Source organism: Coregonus clupeaformis, unplaced genomic scaffold (genome assembly GCF_020615455.1).
Source record: "Coregonus clupeaformis isolate EN_2021a unplaced genomic scaffold, ASM2061545v1 scaf0374, whole genome shotgun sequence".
NCBI lineage: Eukaryota > Metazoa > Chordata > Actinopteri > Salmoniformes > Salmonidae > Coregonus > Coregonus clupeaformis.
Window position 1 is genome coordinate 49,559 of NW_025533829.1, and position 26,351 is coordinate 75,909.

The window sequence follows — 26,351 nt, forward strand, 5'->3', positions numbered from 1 at the left end:
GATCTTCCCAAATGTTACACCATACCATGAATAAAGTCCCCCCTTCTCCCTGACCTTATCCTTCAATGATAGGCTTGAAGACTATGACATGTCACCCTTTTAACCCTATCTCTAGCTGTGTCCGGTGCTATCCCTCTTATAATGATAAAACCTCATATGGAAGCTTCAACGTTGACATGTAACCAAATCCTGTCCATCCATAATGTAAGAATATATATTTTATCACCACAAACCCTCCAAATATCTCTCAAATTCTCCATAGTCACATTGTCATTCAAAAGCTAATCGTTTAACCATCAAAGTCCTGCTTTTCTACTACCTGGTATATTAAAAATTACATTATATTTGTCATCTCTAACCTTATGTTCATGCTCATCCAAAGTTATCATATAACATCCCAATCTAATCTTCCCATAAATATACCCTTTACCTCATATGTTTTATTAGAACAAAAACAACTTTTAGCCCTCAATGTTTCACCTGAATACTTCAGGATTCCGTTGTTACCTGATTTTCCTTTCCATCTAACAAATGCACCCAAATCAATTCACTTAACCCAATTCCACCTAACCCTAGGCTTAAACCACTGTTCTGACAACGACATTATTTTATCTGTCAATGACTGTTGCTGATACCACAGTCATGACAAATCATAAGACTGACCCATACCTGATAGAGGCCGCGCGACCGTCTAACATGTTTGGTGTTGGAATCCTCAACAGACATGGACCTTCAAGATTCCTCACTGATCTTACAGAATGAGTTAATCTATCTCTAATTTCCACAACAGAAGAACGAGCGGTACTGATCAGATACCTCTCCTTGTCCGTCATCAAAATCAAAGACCTCATCCTGCAGCTCCATGATGAATCTTTATTGTTTCTATTACTATCTGCTCTCCTATTTTAACCCTATTCGTCTTGCTATCATTGACAGCACTCTCCATCCGTAGCATAACCCATGAGTCTAAAATTCCCCATTTAATTTCAGAAAAGTTGTTGTCGATGTCATACTCCCTCTTTTGCTATTGCCATCGTATCACTAATCCCTTCCAAAGTTACCATTAAAGTAGTTGACTTAGTTGCTGTATCAACCCTAATTACTTCTAGTGCAAAAGTTCCCATTATCCTCTGTGTCTTATCTACTGTTGGAGTGACTGTAATCTACTCTTCCTAACCTCCTTTGGTGACTGTGGAGGCTACAAACCTTAACTCTTCCATTATAAGCGTTACTTTATGAATTACATAGCCATTTAACCAATAATTCTTAACCGGAACAAATTCTAATGCTTGCACTAGATAAGTACACATATTCTCCCTGACCTTTCTCTGTAACATTACGCAACATAAGTGAACAGTCACTCCTAACCCTCTTCTAAACTATACCTCCTTTTACTCCTGGTCCTGATAACAATACTTATTCTCCATAATTATCTCTCCATGTGGGAGGAACGTCCCCATCCTAAACCCTAATAAGTATTATTTCCCTAACATTGGTGCTATATTGATTCCCTTATAATCAAATGCAATATATTTATGACTTTAATAACTATCAATGTTGAAAGAGTTAAATTGCTTCTCCCTGTTGTTCTAATAAACTGAAGTGTTAATGTCCTTAGTTACTCCTAGTTTTTCCCCCAGTTTTCCCTAAGACTTTGAACTCTTTACTTGTACTTCCATCTATCCCCACTAGTGTCACTTTTTCCCCAAATCTCAGTCCTTTCTCTAAATCCCTGACTTTCAAACCTTTGATTACACAAAATACACCTATAATTACCTTGATCTCCCTGCTGGAAACTGTAAATATAGATACTCAATCACCCTCAGTCTTTTCTTATCAATGCATCGGCTCCTAACCGATCTAAACTCCTACCATATCTTCCCACTAAACTCTAAAATGTCCTTCATCACTGTTCTCTCTCTTACTACTACCTTTGAAATTTAGCTTACTGTCTCAGAGTTCCTTCAACCCTAATCTACTCCTAACTTATTTTAATCTAATCTTTTCTCTCATAACATTTAAAACCTTTTCCCCTGATTTTCACAAAATCCCTTACCACCAAATTTTAGAATATGTGATTGGGAAAGTTCCCCACCTGCTTCTGACTCATTACACACAGACTTGGCAAACGTCTAAACACCTTTTAGCCTAGCCTGAAATCTCTTAGTGTAAGAATATAACCCAGAATAAACAGTCACCCCTTTTAACTTTTCAGACAGATTGTCTTAATAGACAGTCGTCTAGTGTACATCTTATTGTACAATTCAATTCTCTTCCCAACACTGCAATAACAGTATCTTCTAATATTAGTACCTTAAGAGTAATTAACTGTTCTACTACCTCAAATCCCTATCCTAATTAGTTATAAATTAGTAAGATGTTTAACCTCTTTAGGCTGACTCCAGATAAGTTTTCCCCTATTCACTATCCCTTCTAATGGTCGGTTGTTTCAACTGTTAGCTATTTTGTCTTCTTCTCTAATCGATGCTCTCAGCAATGCACCCCCCTTCCGGATCTCCTAGGCACTAACAGGTGATCTTCACTTGCTCCTTCATCTTCCTCTGTTGTTTTCTCCCGACTTGTTGCATTAACAGGTAAAGTACCCAATCTGTCCACAATTATAACCGTCCTCTGAAAGTTGCTGGAAGTGTAGCCGAAATCTTCCCCCTCCTATTTCTTCTCGTCCTCTTCAATTCTGTGTCTGTCCAGAAACTGGCTTTGGATATGAATCAACTGGTGTCGCCCTTGGTGGCTGACACAATTGCATTTGATATTGTTCAGTTGAAGCTGTAACAGTGATTGTTGATTTGGTTCCCTCTGATTCTTCATAACCAAAGCTTCTCTTCTCCACCAGTTGTATGATTGAGTTATCTCTTCGTCCTGTTCTTTCTTCTTCTCCAATTCTTGATCCTTTTCTCAGCAGTTTCTCCTCTTCTGTATCTTCAGCTGTGTTACTTCTAAACTATTTGCTTTATCCCGGCATGATAAGCATCGGTCTATATCTCCATTTCTTCTTCGCCAGTCATTGGAGGATAAAATCCTCTTGAACATAAAGCACCTTTAATCTCCAAATCTTCATCGCTTTCTTCATCAGAACTCGAATCTCTTGTCTCCTTCGTTCAACTTTCATCAGAGACCAAATCTCGTGTATCTTCTTCGTTTCTCTCTTGCCAACTTCCTTCTGATCACAGAGTCATATCCACCCATGCATGACCTCTTCATCATCACTCATCTTCATCATCCTCTTTAACCTCACTCTTCTCTTCCATACATCACATTTTCTTCCTTCTGGAGTTTTGAATTCATCTTCATCGTCGTTTCTGCTTGTCCTGTATCTATTATTCGTCTTCATCTCTGATGCCACAATCACCCTCCTAGATGATCACTGAAAGCTTCCTTCTCATAAGGTGGGTGTCTTTTTGCTGAATCCGTATGTGAGAAAGGTGTACTAACTTCTGCCATTAGTTTTTGTAACCCTACTTTCTAACCCTACTTTAATTAACCCTTGTGCTTTGCTGGAAAAAAATGACATCCATTATGTTACGGGTCAAATTGACCCGCACAGTTTAAACACACTCAAGACAGTCAAAGAATTAAGTAAAAACAGAAACAACTTTATTTTGTCTTATCAGACATTTCAGAAAGAAGAAATACAATACTTTTTATTTTTTTTAAACAATATTTAAGAACTATTTGTTAAACATATTTCCTTTCTCACAAACAAGATTTTTCAGTTTCCCCAAGTAGGTTTTTTTCCCCCTATTGGTCCATATTATCCCTTCAGTCTTTCTCTCTACATGTTGAACACAATGTGTGTGTGTGCTTTCTGCAGATGTATTTATTGCATTCTACACAAGTGGTGCTTGTTTTACTGTCTTGTCGAGGGGGGGCAGAGCTGGCATCTTTTCCCTTTCTTGCCACTGCCTGTATCCACTGGATCCATTTCTGGTTGATTGGAGGCATGTGTTGATGGTCCAGCTTGAATTTTCTGGACGGCAGATGCAGCTGCTGTCGACCGAGGAGGCCGGACTCTCCTCTGGATCTTGGGAGTGATGAGAGCTTTGCCGAGCTCCTCTAGGAAAAGCCGGCGTCGGGTACAATTTGCCACCATTCCATTGCTGGTTGATTTCAGTCCACAGGACATAGGCATTGTAAGCAGACACATCCACAATGTTGTAGAAAATCACCAAAGGCCAGCGCGGGCAGTCATGCGCTGACAACTATATGTTGCTGTGACTTTATCCAAATTGTCAACTCCTCCTTTGGTGGAATTGTAGTCCAGTATTATTTGTGGCTTGATGTCCTCTCTTGCACTCAGCGATGCATCTTTGTGCATTGTGCTCATTACAAGAACATTCTTGTTCTTCTTTGGGCAGTATGAAACAACAGTTGCATTTTCAGAGAAAGCAAATTTAGAGGAATGCACAGTTCTGCCCTGCATTTTCAGAAGCTCACTGGGAAGTTCAGGTTTGTTTTTTCTGATTGTTCCAACCATGGTCAGCTTTCTCTTCTGTAGTTCAACACCAAGGCGGTAGGATGTGAAGAAGTTGTCACACGTGATGTTATGACCTTGCAGCCCTTCACTCATGTCCAGCACCACCCGCATCCCCTGGTTTTCTCAGGCACTCCGCCGGGTGGCTTCCCAGTGTAAACTTGCATATTCCATGCATAGCTTGATGTGGCATCACATGCTGCCCATATTTTGATGCCATATTTTGCAGGCTTGTTTGGCATATACTGTCTGAAGGGACAACGTCCTCTGAATGGAACAAGGCGTTCATCAACTGTAACATGAGGACTGGGATTGTACAGTAACGGTAGAATTTCCACCCATTTATCCCATACATCTCTGATTGCAGCTAGTTTGTCTCTTTCACGTTCGACCCGGTCTGGTATCACGGTTATCAAAGCGAATCACCCGAGAAATTATGTGGAATTCTTGTAGAGACATTGTTGCCCGAAATATTGGCCTTCCATTCTCTTCATTCCACAGGCTGGCCGTTGCTTCTCCGTTTGACCGGTAGACTCCAGCTAAATGAGCAATCCAATGTATGCATGCAAGTCAATCCGATCCAGTGGCTTCCAGTTCTCTTGAAACACACGGCTCCCCTCCAAGTTGGTCATGTCCAGAACAATCTTCTCTATTGCTTGGGGTAAAAAGAGCTCAAAAGCTGATTGTATGTCATGGACTCGAGTGACAGCAAATCGTGTAGGTCCTGGAACCATTTTTATTACATTGGAAGCTGAGAGTCTACCTTGACCTCGTTGTGGTGACGGTGACCATTCAATATGACCATCTTTAGACTTCCATGTCTTCTCTTCTCTTGATGATGCTTGTTGCATGCTCTGTCTCTCATCTGATGTAGGGGATGGTACGGCAGACTCCTCCTCTGAATCCTCTTCAATGAAGACAAAATCTGGATCATCAACAGCATTGTCCTCTATCTCTGAAATATCCTCTGTCTCTGAAACCTCTTCTTCTTTTTCACTGTCACAGTCCAGAATTTGTGATAAGACTTCATTGATTGAAAATCTTTTGGAGCTCATTTTGAGTGTCTGTGTCAGGGACCTGCTGCTCTCACACTGAGGAGAAGCTTGGGAAAGCCCTTTTTAACCCAAACACAATTCTAAAAGTGCAACCAGGACCAGTCAAAACAAAATACATCAAAGACACTTTTTGTTTTGCACCTGTGCAAATATATATACACATGAAAGCCTCCGGGTCAAAATGACCCACAACATCATGTTTGTATACAAAATGTACACAGACATTCCACAACACATCAGTGTGTCCACATTTTGCAGTTAGGTTCATGACCCTAAATGAGGAAAAGTCATGTAATTTCATGGCGAAAAAGAGTGGTTAACTAGTATTTTAGACAACGCAAAAGTGGAAACGGGTCAAATTGACCCACAACATAACAGGAGGGTTAAAGGATTACTATTTTACCCCTATATCAATCCTTTTATATTCCTTTATTGTGAACTATGTTATTTTAGACTGTATAGCCTAAAGCTTCCCCCCCTCTAATTATTAATATAAACCTAACAACTCCAAATAAATTCAAATAAACTCCCAATAAATCAATTAAAAATCATGAATAATTTAAAACCAATTTTTTATTTCTATATCCTATGTCACCAATTTATCCATTAGTGTTGGCTATCTTACCACAACCCTTCAATACTCCAATTCCCATAACCCCTTGCTCCATCAGATAAGTTATCTTAAATTATCTTAAATTTACAGAATAATGTCAGTCCTGGATTCCAACAGAACTCCAATCAAACCCCAGTGATACACAGAGCCTCAAATGCAATTTTTACTGAATCATTTGCCAAGCCTATGTAAAATTGTCATAACATCACATATCTTGTTAGGATGATTTTGTGTACTAGCCTGATCTGATCCTCTCGTCTGCCTCGTCACACCTTGTCACGTGACGCACACGTCAGCCCCTTCTCTCTCTCTCCTCTCGTTCCATGTTCCTCTCATATTTCAAAAAAACATAGAAACACACAAGATTTCAGCAGTTAATGCAATCACTGAGTATTTCCAACCATTCCATATTCGTTCGTTCTACATTATTCACTCTAAGACTAAACTCAGAACTAAATAGATCGCTCAACAACATTTTTATTTTATTTTAATCCGTCATTTAATTCAATTAATTATACTTCGCCAACATATATTTAATGTATAAATTTACTACATCTCAACAACTAGTTTAACGTTCGAATAACAGTTACTTTAACTATTTAAAAGATTCGTGACCATCTTCTCTTTATCTGTAGCTATTAAACCCCTGTAAGGAAACCCCAAAGCCACCATTTTGTTTTGTAGGCTCAGCACGGCCACATGTCGTAGTTTTTAGCCCCGTAAAATCATACACATGCGCACATCCCCTTTAATCCCATGCTTGCCATACAATAGACCGATAGCATTACGCTACAGCGTCACTATTTTATACCTTATAATCACACAATTACACATAACAGAGCTCACATTTACGTAGAACTTTCAGTTCCACCACATACAAACAAGTTTAAGAGGCTTGAATCCATCGCAGTGGACCTCCAAGGTTGAAGTTATCATGTAGCACGCAACACATTTAGCATTTAGCCTTTAGCATTTGCTAACTGCGGCCTACGACATGTAACAAAACCCGCATTGCGTCTTTAATTGATTACTGTTTCGTTTGCCCTAAATTTATTCTGCCGTGGGTATAGGCTATTTCTACGAGCGATCCCCCCCAATGCAACTATCCCGTCGAACAGAAACTGAGTAAGCCATCCCCAAGAAATGTCCAACCAAACCCCAGTCCCAGACTGACCTGAAACTCCTAGTGCGTTCCAGGTTTTATGGCCCACCCTGTGGTCGCCTCGTGTGTCACGAGGGCTTATCTAAACCTGCAATGCTCTAAAATTTTATACATATCTGAATTTCCCAACCATTGTCACCCGTTACCAATGAAATATAACCCCATCATTGTCTATCGTTACCAATGAAATATAACCCCATCATTGTCACACCGTTACCAATGAAATATAACCCCATCATTGTCTATAGTTACCAATGAAATATAACCCCATCATTGTCTATAGTTACCAATGAAATATAACCCCATCATTGTCTATAGTTACCAATGAAATATAACCCCATCATTGTCTATAGTTACCAATGAAATATAACCTTATCACTCTAAATTATCATTGTCTATCGTTACCAATGAAATATAACATTTTAGCAGACTCCAGTCGACCAGCAACAACGCCACCGAAACACGGTCGTAATGGTACACTCCTCCAGTGTACACAAGCAGTAACAAAACCAACAACTTAGCTGTATGTAGTCGGGTCATGACTCCAAACCGAAGTCAGCTTGAGTTAGTTTGGCGACTCCAAATGCAGCAAAGAAGGACTGCATAACCATCTCCTGGCAAGCTCGCCATTATGTCGTATATGATGAATGGTGGTCATTATTGCTGTCAACAAAAGGAGTCTGCTCATACTGAACGTTGATCATAAGGTTTATTCAGACCACAAGCTTCAGCATGAGTAACAGACTCGCGAGGTCTGGAGAACGGCTCCTCAGATTGCCATGGCCGTTCTAACTCTCCGCCGTTCTTCCCCCCTTTATATAACCTTCCAAGAGTTGAATGGCTCCCTCTACTGTTCAATCCCCGTATCTTACAACCCACTTCCTGTCTGTCATATGTGGCGTCACGCTAAAACCTTCCTTCTTGATACCAAAAATCAACCTTCTTTCAGTTCCATTTAAACAACATTTAACACCATCATATTGTCAATACACTACTCTCTCTCTCTCTCTCTCTCTCTCTCTCTCTCTCTCTCTCTCTCTCTCTCTCTCTCTCTCTCTCTCTCTCTCTCTCTCTCTCTCTCTCTCTCTCTCTCTCTCTCTCTCTCTCTCTCTCTCTCTCTCTCTCTCTCTCTCTCTCTCTCTCTCTCTCTCTCTCTCTCTCTCTCTCTCTCTCTCTCTGAACAAAACGCTTAGCAAGTCACAATGGAACAATACCTCGCACCGACTGAACTTCTGAGCACACCTTATATCCTAACTCTAATTACTGACAGGTGTGCTCAGAACTCAGGTGAAACAGATCGAGTCTGATGACTCCCCCTCTCTGTAGATCGGGGGAGTGTCAGACTCTGTCTAGACCCAGCCAAACCCCGATCCCTTATACAAAGCACACTGGGTATTATTATTGGCCTTCTTTTGGGTGCAGAGCTCATTATTTTAATACCCAGCATATTTTTCAAGTGTTCTTTTTTACATGTATATCTAGTTCATTTAGCAGACGCTCTTATCACACCATAGTGCTATCAGACTTCTGATACCAATGCAGGGTGAAAGCGGGGCCACAAGATGTGAACCGCTATAGAAATGGTATAGAAAAGTATTTTTGTATTAAGTTCAAAATATCATTGGAGTGTAGTTCATCCCAGCATAATTCAAATGACTAAATACTCAGAAGTAATTAATATATGTATTTCAAATGCATGTAACATAAATACAAACTATCTCTGAGGACTACCAAAAAATCTGTCACACTTCCTTATCAAAGAAACCACACCCCCTCTACATACAGAGTACACATTTTTGTCATTTACTAGTCACTTTATCAAACCATAGTGCCATCAGACTTCTGATACCAATGCAGGATGAAAGGGGAACACAAAATGTCCAACCCCTATAAAGAATGGTATAGAAAAATATGTTGTATTTTACAACAACAAAATGTTTTTACAAATTACAGGTCTCAAAAGTATCTTGTTCCAAATACATAGGATTGTAGTTCAGGCCAGTGCAATACAAATGACAAAATAGTCAAAAGTCATTGAAATATGTATTTCAAATACGTATAACAGAGATACTGCCCATCTCTGTCTCCACATTATCTTCTGTAACATGTTGAAGGGAATGCCTGCTGTTGGAAGCGTACTCCACCCTAAAGCCACTCTCCAATTAGGGCCACATCCTAGTTAAGCAGTACACCTTGCTGCAGTCAACTCTCTATGCCCGTTTGGTGAGCCACCATGCGGCTGGTGGGTCTCCAACCCAGCCACTATCTCAAAGACTATGGACCTCTTGATGAACTCTTTTGATGTAGTTTTGATTGGTATGGTGGCCAAAGACATTTCAGTTATAGTTTTGACTTAAAGGGATACTTCAGGATGTTGTCAATGAAGCCCTATATTTATTTCCCCAGTCAGATGAACTTGTGGATAACATTTGTGGTGACAGAAATTGACTTAGGTACAAGGTAATTAAGTAAGATGACATACAGTTAGTCTTAAAGGTACTAAACGTAGTTATTGTGTGAAGAAGATATAATGAAGAAAACATTCTGCCAGTAAAACTTAATTAGAACAGTGTGTCGCACAAGTTCCTCTTTCTGGTCCTCTGTCTAAACCAACTGTTCTAGGCGGAGTGCCAAAACAGATTCTGGGTGAGGGGCAGCATCCTGTTGTTGATCCTCTGTCTAAACCAACTGTTCTAGGAGGAGTGCCAAAAGAGCTTCTTGACGAGGGGCAGCATCCTGTTGTTGATCCTCTGTCTAAACCAACTGTTATAGGAGGAGTGCCAAAAGAGCTTCTGGGTGAGGGGCAGCATCCTGTTGTTGATCCTCTGTCTAAACCAACTGTTCTAGGAGGAGTGCCAAAAGAGCTTCTTGACGAGGGGCAGCATCCTGTTGTTGAGATAGAAGTCACAACAGCTCAGCATTAGGGTTGAAAACTGAGATGTGTCAGTTCTCAGAACCCTGTTCCGAGAACTGAAACAACACCCTGATCTCTTGAGTTTGTAAGTGATTGCCCAGTAATTATGCTCTGAGGAGAGATAGGTATTTTATTTTGCCTTTTCAATGCCTTTTCAAAGTGATTTGTGAAACATTTATTTTTAATAAAACTCCAGGAAATTTTCCTGTTTAAACCGGTCCTTTGCCTCCAGTGTCCTGGTCCTAAAGAACCCCTGCAGACAGAGTATTCTACTACCACGGATGGGTAGAAATTACTACATACAATTACAAAATACAGATACAAAATACCATCAAGATCAATGTATCAAAATAAACTAATAAATACTTGTATTTTGTAATGTATTTCATTCAATGTAATGTATTCATTTTAAATACAAAAATAAATTTGCAAGTAACCGATCCGAACACCAACAACATTCTCAGAAACAGTGACAAAACCTTTTTTCTTGCTATGACAGTGATACTGTATTTTGCTATCTACCTTAGTTGAGCAAGTCACTCTGGATAAGCTAAATGACTCAAATGTAAATGTATATGTGAAAATGAACATAAGAAATTAACTGCAAAGCACATATTTTTGGCCTTGTTTCGGGGCGGAGCTCTTTAGAATAATACTCAGCATGCTTTGCAATTATTCATTTTTACATTTACATTTTAGTCATTTAGCAGGGCGAATTTCAATTAGTGCCTTCATCTTAAGACAGCTAGGTGAGACAACAATATATTACAATCGTATCAAGTACATTTTCCCTCAAAAAAGTATTTATCAACATTTTCCCATATACATTTATATGTAATTCATTTAGCAGATGTTATTATCACACCATAGTGCTATCAGACTTCTGATACCATTGCAGGGTGAAAGGGGGGGCCACAAGATGTGAACCGCTATAAAAAAAAGGCATAGAAAACGATTTAGTATTCTGAAAGTACAAAATACAAAATGCATTGGAGTGTAGTTAAGCCCAGTGTAATTCAAATGACAAAATATTCAGAAGTAATTAAAATATGTATTTCAAACATAAATACTAACCATCTCTGCCTACTACCCAACACTCTGTCACACTTCCTTATCAAAGAAACCACACCCCCTCTACATACAGAGTACACAGTCAAGTAGGAAGCCACTTCCTGTCCTCTGGTGTAGAGTTCCATGAAACAGAAAGTCATCTTTGACACTGAACAGAAAGTCATCTTTGACACTGCCATTGCTTAAGCTACGGGAGAGAGCACCAAAATGGCAGAGAATCAGGAACTGTTCTGTTGCTCCATCTGTCTGGATCTACTGAAGGATCCGGTGACTACTGCCTGTGGACACAGCTACTGTATGGGCTGTATAAAAAAAAACTGGGATCAGGATCGTCTGAAAGGTGTCTACAGCTGTCCACAGTGCAGACAGACCTTCAGTCCAAGGCCTGTTCTGAAGAGAAACATCGTGCTGGCTGAAGTGGTGGAGAAACTGAAGAAGACAGGACTCCAGGCTGCTCCCCCTCCTGCTCTGTGCTATGCTGGACCTGGAGATGTGGCGTGTGATGTCTGCACTGGGACCAGAAAGCAGAAAGCCCTCATGTCCTGTCTGGTGTGTCTGGCCTCTTACTGTGAGATTCACCTCCAATCTCACTATGAATCTCCTGCTTTGAAGAAGCACAAGCTGGTCAAAGCCACCGCACAACTACAGGAGAAGATCTGCTCTCATCATGACAAACTGCTGGAGGTTTACTGTCGTACCGATCAGCAGTGTATCTGTCTGCTGTGTGTGATGGATGAACATAAAGGCCATGATTCAGTGTCAGCTGCAGCAGAGAGGACTGAGAAACAGGTAAGACCAGAACTACTTGTTGGTGACTGTCTGATAAACAAATAATTAAACATACAGTAGGAACTAAGGCTGTTTGAATATGAGATCTTTAAATGATATCGATCCACAGCAGAACAAATATGAACACAAACCTTGATTATATAGATGTGTTAACCCAGATTCTCCAAATGTATCACCATTTTCTAAAGTCAAACACCATTGTAATTTGTTATCAAACACCCAATCAGCTCCCCTGTTTTGTGCACTGTTAAAACTATAATCATTCACATAACAATATAATAATATAATTTCACACAGACACTTCCTCAACATATTAATCCCTATCTTCTATGGGCCTTATGTCCCATTACTATACTATTGATCTACTGGACAAATAAAGCTTGATAGCTCATTGAAGAGTGATTCTCCACAGAGGCAGCTGGGGATGAGTCAGCAGAAGGTCCAGCAGAGATTCCAGGAGAGAGAGAAGGAGCTGAAGGAGCTCCAAAAGGCTGTGGAGTCTCTCAAGGTGAGTATTGTTGACCAGAGGAGACACACCATTTCACTTCTCTCCTCCAGTCAGAGAGAGGGAGAGAGGCCTCTATCTAATCCCACTGACCCCACTGTTGGAAACAGGACCCGTTTCAGAGAACACACGGCTTAATGTAACTGACGGGATATGAACCCGGGTCTACTGAGGGAGAAACCAACATCTTGGGGGTTCGATCCCCGGGACCACCCATACGTAAAAATGTGTGCACACATGACTGTAAGTCGCTTTGGATAAAAGTGTCTGCTAAATGGCATATTATATATTATTATGTTACACCAAGAGGAGATTCCCTACTGGGCCGAAACTGATTTTAAAGTCACAAGTGGGGCTACCTCATCACATAACCATGAGTAACCATGACCGACAAATGTCCCCTATACATTAACATGGAGCTCTCTCTCTCTCACTCTCTCTCAATTCAATTAAATGGGCTTTATTGGCATGGGAAACATGTGTTTACATTGCCACAGCAAGTGAAATAGATACTAAACAAAAGTGAAATAAACCACCAGAAATTAACAGTAAACATTACACTCACAAAAGTTTCAATGGAATAGAGACTTTCAAATGTTATAATTCAAGTACAAACAGAGTGAGCCATTCGCCAGACTGAGTTCTGGAGGTGAAATGGAAATGAATGAGGGAGAGTTAAGTGAGGTAGAAGGTGTGGTGATGAGCTCAGAACCAGAGCCTGGCATCAATGGACATGATAAAGAAGAATCTGGTGCAGTAGGAGATACATTGTTGGAGAAAGTGGATCCATACCTTTTGGCAGATCCATTTGTGGTTTCAGGGTGGGTGGGAAAGGAGTTGGGTGCAGTTGAATCAGTGAAGGTAACCTGTAGTGGACTTGTGATATTTGTTTGTGTTTCTTCTGACCAGAGGGAGTGGGCGCTCCATGTCACGCAACTTGGGTCAAGATCTGTTTCTTGCTTTGCTCTTAGGAACAGGACACCATTGAAAGGAGTGATTTCTGGGGTAGCGTTAAGTGTAGAAGTGGAGAAATTGAAGATGAAGATTCCTGGTGTTTGTGATGCCCGCCATTTGGTGTGACGTAGACCCGGTGGTGAACGTGGTGAAACAGAGGAGTCAGTCCTTTTGAGTTCTGAGTCTTTACCAGAGAAAGTCATGTTATGATATATCAGTTATCTTGATTCAAGCTTTTGTGCCAAATCCATAAATTCAGGTGCAACGTTTATGGTCATTTCGCAGCAGTTTGTGGGAGGGAAATTCCAAGATGTTTTATGTGTGCGGAAGAGAATGGGATAAAGGATTGTTCTGGTGAATAAAGTGTGTGTCAACTGTTGGGATACCCATGTTGCTGGGGATCGGAAGTGTCCGGTGCGAGAGAGGCAGGTTGAGGTGCCTAGAGTCAGAGTAGTGCAGAAGGTGTCGTATCCTGAGACAGTGAAGAAAGTAGAGGAGGATGGGTCAAGGATGAGAGATCCTGAGAGGATCCCTGTGAGTAGTAGATCTGTGCCAGCACAGAGGGATAGGCCAACGAGTGATATATGCTTCAGTAAAGATAGCTTCTTAGCATTCATAGCAATGGTTATCAACTGTACCACACAAATGGAACGAAGAAAAAATATGTTGTGGTGGCAGCTGCAGAGAAGGATTTGGGCATACAAGATTAGACTTCAGAAGAGTTACAGGGTGTGTTGAGTGGTGGTGTCCCGTCCTCCCAGGCCGTTGGCATGGTGCAGGAGCAGATAGGGTCAAAGTAGTGGAATGGGGTAGTGGGTATTTAATGAGTGTAGGGTTAGTTGGAAGGTTTTTAATTAAATGTTCCTTTCCCCTTTTCCCATTTTGTATCACAAAGTAAAATAGATTGTAGTCCAGTTGGGGGCGTTAATGCAACATATTGGATGCCAACCGCCGTTAAACTCCAAAGAAGAATAAACTTTATATTATGGCAATGTACAGTGTTGTAACGATGTCTCTGCCTCTCTCATTCCATCACTTTTGCAGTAGTTGGTTGTGTGGGTCTCTGTCTGTCAGCACCCCATTCATAACCAATTGTTGATGGATATTTATAGAGCTCTGATCAGGACGATAATTGATTACTGGTGTACAGTTTATGGAACAGAGGTAAAGACTTGGCTTCAGAAGCAGGACAGAATCCAGTATATAGCTTTAAGGATATGTACTGGTGCATTTAAATCAACATCTGTATGTGCCTTACTGGTGGAGGCAGGCGAGATGCCTTTGGATATACAGCGTAAAAAATGGTCATTATCTTATTGGGTTGAAAGGCTGTGAGGTTGAGCTTCCCACTGCTACTGTTCTAGATGACTGTTGGGAATATACTAGTAGACAAGGCAGTGGTTTGGGTTGGACAGTTGGAAAGCTTGCTGATGAGAGTGGTTTGAGGGAGTTGGAGGTTGGCCCTTCTGTGGTGATAGGGGATGTTCCTCCATGGTTACTCCCAGACCCTGTTGTTGATCTAACCTTGGTAGAGAAAAGGAAAGATTGGTTTGAAGTCAGTGATATAGTGAAACTGGTTGACAATTACATTGGTAAAAGTTTTATGCTTTTTTAATGCTTTTCACAGACTGATCCAAGGACCCAGATAGTGGGCTCACAGGAGCAGGCGTTTACGTTCCTGAATTTGATGTGCAGATATGTAAAAGACTAACAGATGAACTGTCAGTATACTCAGTTGAACTGTTGGTGATAATAGTTGCCCTCCAGTGGGTGGAGGACGTACAACCTGTTAGAATTATAGTATACTCAGATTCTTTGTCTGTATTGAATAGTTTATCATCTGGTAAATCTAATAGGAGTGACCTACTATTGGAGTTATTAATGTTATTATGGAGAATTGAGAGAATGGGGGTAGTAGTGACATTCTGCTGGGTCCCAGCACATTCTGGTGTGGAAGGGAATGAAATTGTAGACCAGTTAGCTAAAAGAGCTTTGAAACGAGATATAATTTATATTAATGTTCCACTGGGTAGAGGTGAGGCCAAATGTAAGATCAGAGCCATTTTGATAGATGTGTGGCAGAAGAGATTGTACTCTGAGCACAAGGGCCGGCATTTATATGAATAGATTACAGTTTTACAGAAAGGTCGATGGACCAAGATTCAAAAGTCAGATTAGGAAGGAAGAGGTGGGGTTTACTCGATTGCGCTTAGGACATTGTACATTGAACTCGTCATTACATCTGGTTGGCAAGCATGGGAATGGTTTGTGTCTGGAAGGTATGGTTGATGAAACGGTGGAGCATGTGTTGTTATATTGTTGTTAGTATGTTGAAGAGAGGGAAAGATTGAAGTGTAGGGTCATTGAGGTTGGACGGGGTTGGGGGGGTTTGGAAGGGATTTTGGGGATGGGGGAGGGTCTATTAGAAGTTAGTAGGGCTCTTCTTTCTTTTCTCAGAAGTACTGAGTTAGGTAGGAGGATTTAGAAATGTTGGAAACTGTGATTGACCACACACTCCAGCACAGTAGGTGGCGGCATGCACCTTTAACGTTGGTTTGTGGACCGCCATTATATCATAGAAGAAGAAGTTGGTTGTGTGAGAGATTTGTGGTTCGTGAGGAGGGCTACTATTATTTTTTCTTTTGGTTCTTGCGTATTTTCTGAATGTATTTTCTCATGGTGGAGGGTTTGTTTATTGGTTTCCACTGTTTATCGATTAGAGTTGAGGGGGGAGTAGGGGTAGTTTGTTAGGGCGGCGTGATGGCCTCAACCGAGTGGAGAAGAAACGCTGTCGCTTCGGGTGCGTTCCGGAGAAAGGTGTGGAGGAAGTTTTGCTCATGGTCGGCAAACAGGTTGGAGCAGAACATCTGCACTCTGCATCCAGAATGAACAAGGCGGTGGTTGTGTTAATGAAAAAGGTTTGTCTTGTTGTGAGTGGGATTTTTGTGAGGGGTGTGTTGGTGCAGATGTCGCCTCTTTCGATAAGAGTTGTGGTGGCTAATCTGCCTCCGTTTATTGCTTACGAACAGACCGCAAGTAGTTGGTTCATTTTGGTAAATTTGCAAGTGGTTTTCGTGTGCTCTCGGCTGGGTGCCAAGCGGAATCCGTTAAACGTCTGTTTTCATAGACAAGTGTTTGTTTCTTAACAAACTTCAAGGTTACACAGGGGAGGGGTGGAACACAGGGTTTGCTAGCACAGATAGTTTTCGGTGTTTCTAGTGTGGGGATCATCAGTTATAGGCTACAAGCAGCAATATGATTGATAGGTAGGACAGGTATTGAACCCAAATAATCCCTACTCAGATGCGCTAACCTCAACCCTAGTAAACATGCATTATAAAAATATTCTATATAAAATTATCTCATTGGGAGTAAATAGCCTCTGAATAGAAAATAAAAAACACTGCATCTTCCAGCCCACCAATAAATTACATAATGCAACCGTCGCGGTTAGCATATTTACCTCAACATGCCCCTCGCTTGCGTGAGAAGGCAGAGTGCTCAATGCTGGTTGATGAATTTGACAATTAATGTACTAGGAAAATAAGTTTTTGTCGACCAGAGGTGACTGAATTAATGTTCAGGCGTATTGATAATCATTATAGTAATGAAGTATAATTTCAAAACATTACCATAAAAACAGGTAATAATAAACATGAATCATCATTATATTACTTCACAGTAATGTGTTAAATGCTTTTTCAGTCCTTCCTCTTGCGTTAGCAGTGTGGAAAGGGACAGTAAAAATCTCAGGCAGGAGGAGTTTTCCTGTGAGGTGGAGTGGTGGTGTATCCAGGGAGAGAACTAAACTAATCTTCTGAAATGTCATTCATGGTCTTATGCTGCCATCTATTGGAATTATTAAGCAACTGCAGTAGTACTGAATAAAGTGTTTTTCCTTACTAATCCATACTAAAATAGTGATTACTCAGAACTGCAAAAAAATGGCAGGGGTACCAGGAGGGAGGAGAGTACATTTTTTACATTTAAGTCATTTAGCAGATGCTCTTATCCAGAGCGACTTACAGTTAGTGATTGCTTACATTTTCATACTGTCCCCCCATGGGAAACGAACCCACAACCCTGGTGTTGCAAGCGCCATGCTCTACCAACTGAGCTACACGGTAGTAGTGCATGGCCAAGTGGTGGTGCGCAGGCCGTGGAGGAAGTGGTGGTGGGGAGGGTTGCAGCTGGGCTACATGAGCTGAGGCAGGTTTCTGTAGTAACAGAGACTCCGGTGGGCGAAGGCTTGGTGAGCTCATCCCAGGAAATATTGCCTGTCATTGGGGAAGAGGCTCTGATCAGGGGGGAAGTGCAGGGGGGCAGAGACTGGGGAGGAGGAGGACGGTACCGTGCCAATGGAGGAGGAGGAAGAGGGGGGAGGTGAGTCTGCTGGGAGCGGAGGACAAGGCGTCTCGTTTTCAGACGGCTCATTGGATCCAGAGCTGACAGCCAGTCAGGCTGAGGGCCCAGTATAAACGGTGAGAGAACTTTCTATGTTCCTGATGGAGACTAAAGGGGAAAAAGAAGGTTCTGCTGGAGTCTTATTTGATTGATCCTGGAAGGTTTGTAAGGTCAGTACAACACGTGATGAAGAATGAGGGGTTTAGTGTCCTCTCACCCAGGAAGCGGTATATGCTGAGAAAATGGGTCATGGGTTCTTAAGGGCATGTCTTCAGAATCTGCTTAAATGGATGTTTTTTTCTGGCATGGCGGCTTTATGGGCTTCTCTACTGGTTTCTGATTGTGGTGATTTCCCTCCCACCTCTTATGGAGATTTCACGGTTAGACTTCCTTAACATGAACGGCGGCAAAGACTGGGGGAATATGTAAACCAAAAACATTTAAATGCAATGGCAGAAATCTTAGTGCAGGGGTAGCAAAAGAGGTGTGTAAGGGTAGGTTGTTAGTGTTTAGAGCCCAAATAATGACCTTGTCTTTGCTTTCATAAATGTTTCTGCACCTGGTCCTCTGTAGCTCAGCTGGTAGAGCACGGCGCTTGTAACGGCAGGGTAGTGGGTTCAATCCCCGGGACCACCCATACACAAAATATATATATATATATATATATATATATATATGCACGCATGACTGTAAGTCGCTTTGGATGAAAGCGTCTGCAAAATGGCACATTATAGTACAGGGCTCAGTTCTCTGTTTCACCAGAGGGGTTGGAAAAACAGAGTGGGGAAACCAAGAAAATCCCTTGTTTTACGTTTGTCTGATGGGCGGGTAACTTCTGTTGTGGGAAGATGAGGGAGCCTGATGGGTGGGTAACTTCTGTTGTGGGGGAGATGAGGGAGCCTGATGGGTGGGTAACTTCTGTTGTGGGGAGATGAGGGAGCCTGATGGGTGGGTAACTTCTGTTGTGGGGAGATGAGGGAGCCTGATGGGTGGGTAACTTCTGTTGTGGGGGAGATGAGGGAGCCTGATGGGTGGATAACTTCTGTTGTGGGGAGATGAGGGAGCCTGATGGGTGGGTAACTTCTGTTGTGGGGAGATGAGGGAGCCTGATGGGTGGGTAACTTCTGTTGTGGGGAGATGAGGGAGCCAAATGGGTGGGTAACTTCTGTTGTGAGGAGATGAGGCTGTGGAGTTGTACTCTGATTTATAGAGGGCAGAACTCTGTGGTCCTCTGTAGCTCAATTGGTAGAGCATGGCGCTTGTAATGCCAGGGTAGTGGGTTCGATCCACGGGACCACCCATATGTAAAAATGTATGCACATGACTGTAAGTCGCTTCGGTTAAAAGCGTCTGCTAAATGGCTTATTATTATTATTATTATTATTATTATTATCCTGGGTTTTCTCAGGTTCTGCTCACAGACCTTTCCAAACTCTCTCTGTCACAGATAAATCAAATAGACATTTCCCTGGCCTTTCACAAACTCTCAGCTGCTGTCTCTCAGACGGTCTGCCTGTGGATTTTTATAAAAAGTTCTGGGGAATTATTTTACAGGACGTGTGTTGTGTGAGTGCGTCGGGGTGGGGAGCTGTCGCTAAGCTGTAGACGGGAGGCTTTGACTCTCCTGCCCAAACAAGTAGATTTGAGCGACTTAAAGAACTGGAGGCCTGTGGCATTGCTCTGTTTGGACTATAAGGTATTTACCAAGGTCCTCGTTAACAGACTGAAGTCCCACCTGGACTCTATTGTACACAAGGACCAAACGTACTGTGTACCAGGACGCTCAAACACAGACAATCTGTTCATAATCAGGAGAAAGCCTTTGATAGGGTGGACCATGAATATCTGTTCAATGTGTTGTTTTGGTTGTGGGGAGAATTTTGTGGCCTGTGTTCAAATGCTGTACGCTGGGGCTTCATGTATGGTCAAGGTGTGGGGAGGGCTCAGTAGGCCAGTCTGGGTAGGGAGGGGCATTCACCAGGGATGCCTCTGTCAGGGCAGCTATACACTCTTGTTATTGAGCCCTTTCTGGGCCTGCTACGCAGGAGGCTACAGGGAGTGTGGGAGCCAGGCATAGGGTTGGGGACAGGCATAGCAGTGTCAGCATACGCTGATGACGTCTGTGTTGGTTAGGGATGAGCAGAACCTACAGGCCCTGGAGAATAGTTTGAGGGTGTACGAGGGCGTCTTCTGCTTAGGTAAACTGGGGCAAGAGTGAGGCTCTGTTATGTGGGGCATGGAGGGACAGGGCACCTCCGCAGCTTCCAGGGGGTTGCAGTGGGTCTGTGAGTGGCTCAAGATGCTTGGGGTGTATCTGGGCTCGGAGGGTTGGGATAGGAAGAACTGGGAAGGAGTGTCACAAGCGGTGGTGTCGAGGCTGACGAAGTGGAGGTGGCTCATCTCCCAAGTGGCATACAGAGGGGCGGTGCTGATCATCAACAACTTGGTGGCATCCTCTCTATGGCTTAAATTGGCCATTCTCAACGCCCCCGGTGGTCTGCTTGTGGACCTGCAGCGCAAGTTAGTGCATTTTTTCTGGTCAGGGTGGCAGCGTTCTGACTCAGCAGCACAGAGGCTACTGTACCGTACGGAGGTGGGCTGGAGGGAACCAGCATGTGCTCTGTTGAGGAGGGCTGGTGGTTTGGGGCTGGATCAGCAGCTCTTCATCATGCGGCAGGAGAGACTCAATACAGCAGGGGTCTCTGATTTCTATGCTGCAGTACTTAGGGCTGGAGCAGTCTGAGGAGGGGCCACCACCGTTTCTACCACTGCAAGTGACAGCAGAGACTGGGGACTGGCAGGAGAGTCCGGAGGACTTACTGACTTTTAACACTCTGAGCCTGGGGGAGTTTGAGGAGGTGGGGGGTGGGTGTTGTACACCCTCAGTGTCAAGGTTAGACACATCAGGAGCTTAGCGGGAGTGAAGGGGCATCAGTGGCAGGGGGTTGTGGGGGCTGAGAGCATGGCAGGGTATAGGTGGAGGGTGCTCTATAAGCTCCCAGTGCTGGAAAGGTCAGGGGTCCTCCAGTGGAGGGTATTACATGGAGCTCTGGACACCAATAGCTGGTTGACGCCTCAGGCTTGAGTTTGAGTTGTACAAAATGATCAACAGTGTGGAGATGTTTCAGGAGGTATGGGGGCTCAGGGCGGCTGTCTGTACGGCTGGAGAGGAGGGGTTGGATGGACGGTTGGAATGTGGTGCTGGATGGTGTATTGTACTGTGGTGTTGGGTACTGTATAATGTGATTGTGTGGAGGTTGTGGTGGCACGCAATGTGCTTTTAGGAGTGGGGGTGTTAGTGTAATGAGGATGGCTCATTAAAGTAAGACAAGTCTCTCTCTCTCTCTCTCTCTTATCAGAGCTATGCACAGGCAGCAGTGGTGGACAGTGATAAGATCTTTACTGAGCTGATCCGCTCCATTGAGAGAAGGCGCTCTGAGGTGAAGGAGCTGATCAGAGCCCAAGAGAAGGCTCAAGTGAGTCAAGCTGAAGGACTCCTGGTGCAACTGGAGCAGGAGATAGCTGAGCTGAGGAAGAGAAGCACTGAGCTGGAGCAGCTCTCACACACAGAGGATCACATCCATTTCCTCCAGGTACTAAACTGCCTAAATACATGTGATATGAAATTAAAACTCTCAATCATTTGGTTCTGCTCCCTCTCTCTCTCTCTCTCTCTCTCTCTCTCTCTCTCTCTCTCTCTCTCTCTCTCTCTCTCTCTCTCTCTCTCTCTCTCTCTCTCTCTCTCTCTCTCTCTCTCTCTCTCTCTCTCTCTCTCTCTCTCTCTCTCCAGAGTTATCAGTCTCTCTCCAGTACCAGTGTATCTTCAGACTTACCCAGCATCGTTGTCCGTCCTCTTCAGTACTTTGGAGATGTGAGTAAGACTGTGTCTGAACTGAGAGAGACACTAGAAGACGTCCTTAAAGGAGAATGGACCAAGATCTCCACTACAGGTGTGTTGAAAATAATAAGAACATCAACTTTAGACCATTGAAAGTTCCCTACTAGTCATATACATGTGGAATATGGTGTGATGATAACATTCCCTCTCTCTGTGAATGTGTTTGTGTGTCTGTAGTGAATATAGTGGATGTTGTACTGCCTCCAGAGCCCAAGACCAGAGAACAGTTGTTACAATGTGAGTCTCTTTATTCTGAAGTAACTAACAGTCTCTTTTTACTGACACTCCTAACAATCCCTCTAGAAATATATAGCAATAGTAGATCTAATCAAAGACTGGGTATCTATCTGACTCCTCATATTTCTCTGATTTGATCTCTGCTGTGCTCGAATCAAAGACAGGGTAGATACAGTATCTGACTTAACTTATTGTTCTAACTCCCCTCATTGGTCTCTGCTCTGCTCTTCTCCCAGATTCCTGTCAGCTCACACTGGACCCAAACACAGCAAGCACACTCCTCTCTCTGTCTAAAAGGAACAGAAAGGTGAAATGTACAGGCCAAGTCCAACCATATCCTGTTCATCCAGACAGATTCACAAACTACCAGGTTCTGTGTAGAGAGGGTCTGTCTGGACGCTGTTACTGGGAGGTGGAGTGGAGTGGGGAGTGTGTTATTACAGCAGTCTCATATAAAGACATCAGCAGAACAGGGACAGATGGTGCATTTGGAGAGAATAACAAGTCCTGGTGTTTACAGTGTAATAGAGGTGGTTATTGGTTCAGACACAATAATGTTAGGACTGAAGTATCAGGCCCTCAGTCCTCCAGAGTAGGAGTGTACCTGGATCACAAGGCAGGTACTCTGTCCTACTACAGTGTCTCTTATACAATGTCCCTCCTCCACAGAGTCCAGACCACATTCACTCAGCCCCTCTATCCTGGGTTTCGTTTAGATAGTTTTTTATCTGGGACTGCTGAGCTGGTTAAACTGTAGTAGGGTCCACATAGATACTAGTCATGCTGGTGTAGTCTATAGCTGAGCTGGTTAAACTGTAGTAGGGTCCACATAGATACTAGTCATGCTGGTGTAGTCTATAGCTGAGCTGGTTAAACTGTAGTAGGGTCCACATAGATACTAGTCATGCTGGTGTAGTCTATAGCTGAGCTGGTTAAACGGTAGTAGGGTCTACATAGATACTAGTCATGCTGGTGTAGTCTATAGTTGAGCTGGTTAAACTGTAGTAGGGTCCACATAGATACTAGTCATGCTGGTGTAGTCTATAGCTGAGCTGGTTAAACTGTAGTAGGGTCCACATAGATACTAGTCATGCTGGTGGTGATGGTCCCCAGATATAATACTCTGTTTTTCTGTACAATTATTTTTGTCTGACTGATTTAATTTTCAGAGTTTAAATACATTTTAATAATGTTTTTTAATTGGCTACATTTACATTAATCATGATGTTTGCTGTTAATGTATGTTGGTTGTCATTCAGAACCATTGAAATGTTTTCTCAATTGGTTCTCTGTCTCAATGTAATTTTCCTCAGTATCATGGAACAGGTAGTATTATTTACTTGCTAATTGAACTATATGGGCCGGTTTCCCGGACACAGATGAAGCCTAGTCCTAGACTAAAAAGCATGTTCAATGGAGATGTCCGGGAAACCGGCCCTAAATTTGGCATCTTTTATTATCCCGTACTGCTCAGTCAAGCAACATTAAACCTGTCCAGCAGGTGGTGCTATTAACAAAACAATAAAAACATCATCTATCTTGACTTGTCACTCAGTATATCAGTAATGTTCAGAATTGTACTTTAATATCATTGGAGATTGATGGTCTTTTTAATCCACTACCCAGAGTCAGGAACAGATGAAGTTAGGTCTGCTACTGTTCAGTTATTAAATATGATTCATGGTGATGGGAAATAAAAAATACATCTAGTAGTAGTTTTCCTTTGCTATTTATTCCAAGGTGTGTCTTTAACTTGTAAATGGATTGTGTTGAAGCTGGCATGTGGTGTGGATGATAGAATAGAGTGAAGAGAGGAGAGAAGAGAGGAGGAGAGGAGAACATAATATAGAAGACAGATAAGATAGAGAGAGAATTTATACCCAGGGGAGTTACTGACTCTGGCCCAAATGACACCCTGTTCCCTACGTAGTGCACTAGGCTACTTCTGACCAGATCAAAAGTAGTGCACTACATAGGGAATAGGGTGGAGATTGGAGATTTGCTCACTGTCATTAGAATATTAGACTATCATACTGTAATGTTAGATGTTGCCTCATTCCAATATTAGAATATCATACTGCAATGTTAGTGGTTGCCTCATTAGAATATCATAATGTAATGTTAGTGGTTGCCTCGTTAGAATATTAGAAAATCATACTGTAATGTTATTGGTTGCCTCATTAGAATATCATAATGTAATGTTAGTGGTTGCCTCGTTAAAATATTAGAAAATCATACTGTAATGCTAGTAGTTTCCTCATTAGAATATCATTATGTAATGTTAGTGGTTGCCTCATTAGAATATCATATTGTAATGTTATTGGTTGCCTCATTAGAATATTAGAATATCATACTGTAATGTTAGTGGTTGCCTCATTAGACTATCATAATGTAATGTTAGTGGTTGCCTCGTTAGAATATTAGAAAATCATACTGTAATGTTAGTGGTTGCCATATTAGAATATCATAATGTAATGTTAGTGGTTGCCTCGTTAGAATATTAGAAAATCATAATGTAATGCTAGTGGTTGCCTCATTAGAATATCATAATGTAATGTTAGTGGTTGCCTCATTAGAATATCATACTGTAATGTTAGTGGTTGCCTCATTAGAATATTACAATATCATACTGTAATGTTAGTGGTTGCCTCATTAGAATATCATAATGTAATGTTAGTGGTTGCCTCGTTAGAATATTAGAAAATCATACTATAATGTTAGTGGTTGCCGCATTAGAATATCATAATGTAATGTTAGTGGTTGCCTCATTAGAATATTAGAAAATCATACTGTAATGTTAGTGGTTGCCTCATTAGAATATCATAATATAATGTTAGTGGTTGCCTCGTTAGAATATTAGACAATCATACTGTAATGTTAGTGGTTGCCTCATTAGAATATTAGAATATCATACTGTAATGTTAGTGGTTGCCTCATTAGAATATCATACTGTAATGTTAGTGGTTGCCTCATTAGAATATTAGACTATCATAATGTAATGTTAGTGGTTGCCTCGTTAGAATATTAGAAAATCATACTGTAATGTTAGTGGTTGCCGCATTAGAATATCATACTGTAATGTTAGTGGTTGCCTCGTTAGAATATTAGAAAATCATACTATAATGTTAGTGGTTGCCGCATTAGAATACCATAATGTAATGTTAGTGGTTGCCTCATTAGAATATTAGAATATCATACTGTAATCTTATTGGTTGCCTCATTAGAATATCATAATATAATGTTAGTGGTTGCCTCGTTAGAATATTAGAAAATCATACTGTAATGTTAGTGGTTGCCTCATTAGAATATTAGAATATCATACTGTAATGTTAGTGGTTGCCTCATTAGAATATCATACTGTAATGTTAGTGGTTGCCTAATTAGAATATCATACTGTAATGTTAGTGGTTGCCTCATTAGAATATCATACTGTAATGTTAGTGGTTGCCTCATTAGAATATCATAATGTAATGTTAGTGGTTACATCATTAGGTTTTACTGTTAACCTATAAAGCGTTACATGGGCTTGCTCCTACCTATCTTTCCGAGTTGGTCCTGCCGTACATACCAATACGTACGCTACGGTCACAAGACGCAGGCCTCCTAATTGTCCCTAGAATTTCTAAGCAAACAGCGGGAGGCAGGGCTTTCTCCTATAGATCTCCATTTTTATGGAACAGTCTGCCTACCCATGTGAGAGACGCAGACTCGGTCTCAACCTTTAAGTCTTTACTGAAGACTTATCTCTTCAGTAGGTCGTATGATTGAGTGTAGTCTGGCCCAGGAGTGTGAAGGTGAACGGAAAGGCTCTGGAGCAACGAACAGCCCTTGCTGTCTCTGCCAGGCCGGTTCCCCTCTCTCCACTGGGGTTCTCTGCCTCTAACCCTGTTACAGGGGCTGAGTCACTGGCTTGCTGGTGCTCTTTCATGCCGTCCCTGGGAGGGGTGCGTCACTTGAGTGGGGTTGAGTTACTGACGTGATCTTCCTGTCTGGGTTGGCGCCCCCTTGGTTTGTGCTGTGGTGGAGACCTCTGTGGGCTATACTCGGCCTTGTCTCAGGATTGTAAGTTGGTGGTTGAGGATATCCCTCTAGTGGTGCGGGGGCTGTGCTTTGGCAGAGTGGGTGGGGTTATATCCTTCCTGTTTGGCCCTGTCCGGGGTTTCTTCGGATGGGGCCACAGTGTCTCCGGACCGCTCCTGTCTCAGCCTCCAGTATTTATGCTGCAGTAGTTTATGTGTCGGGGGGGCTGGGGGTTAG

At 42.2% G+C, this 26,351-nt stretch overlaps 1 protein-coding gene across 1 annotated transcript; it reads left to right on the plus strand.

Moving 5' to 3' along the window:
- The first annotated feature begins 11,209 nt into the window (after positions 1-11,209).
- Positions 11,210-22,760, plus strand: LOC121559290 (E3 ubiquitin/ISG15 ligase TRIM25-like). The gene is made up of 5 exons (XM_045215127.1): positions 11,210-12,096; positions 12,509-12,604; positions 21,319-21,552; positions 22,331-22,401; positions 22,615-22,760. Exons 1-5 carry the CDS (start codon positions 11,515-11,517, stop codon positions 22,688-22,690), a joined length of 1,059 nt encoding a protein of 352 aa, XP_045071062.1. The 5' UTR covers positions 11,210-11,514; the 3' UTR covers positions 22,691-22,760.
- Positions 22,761-26,351: the final 3,591 nt, after the last annotated feature.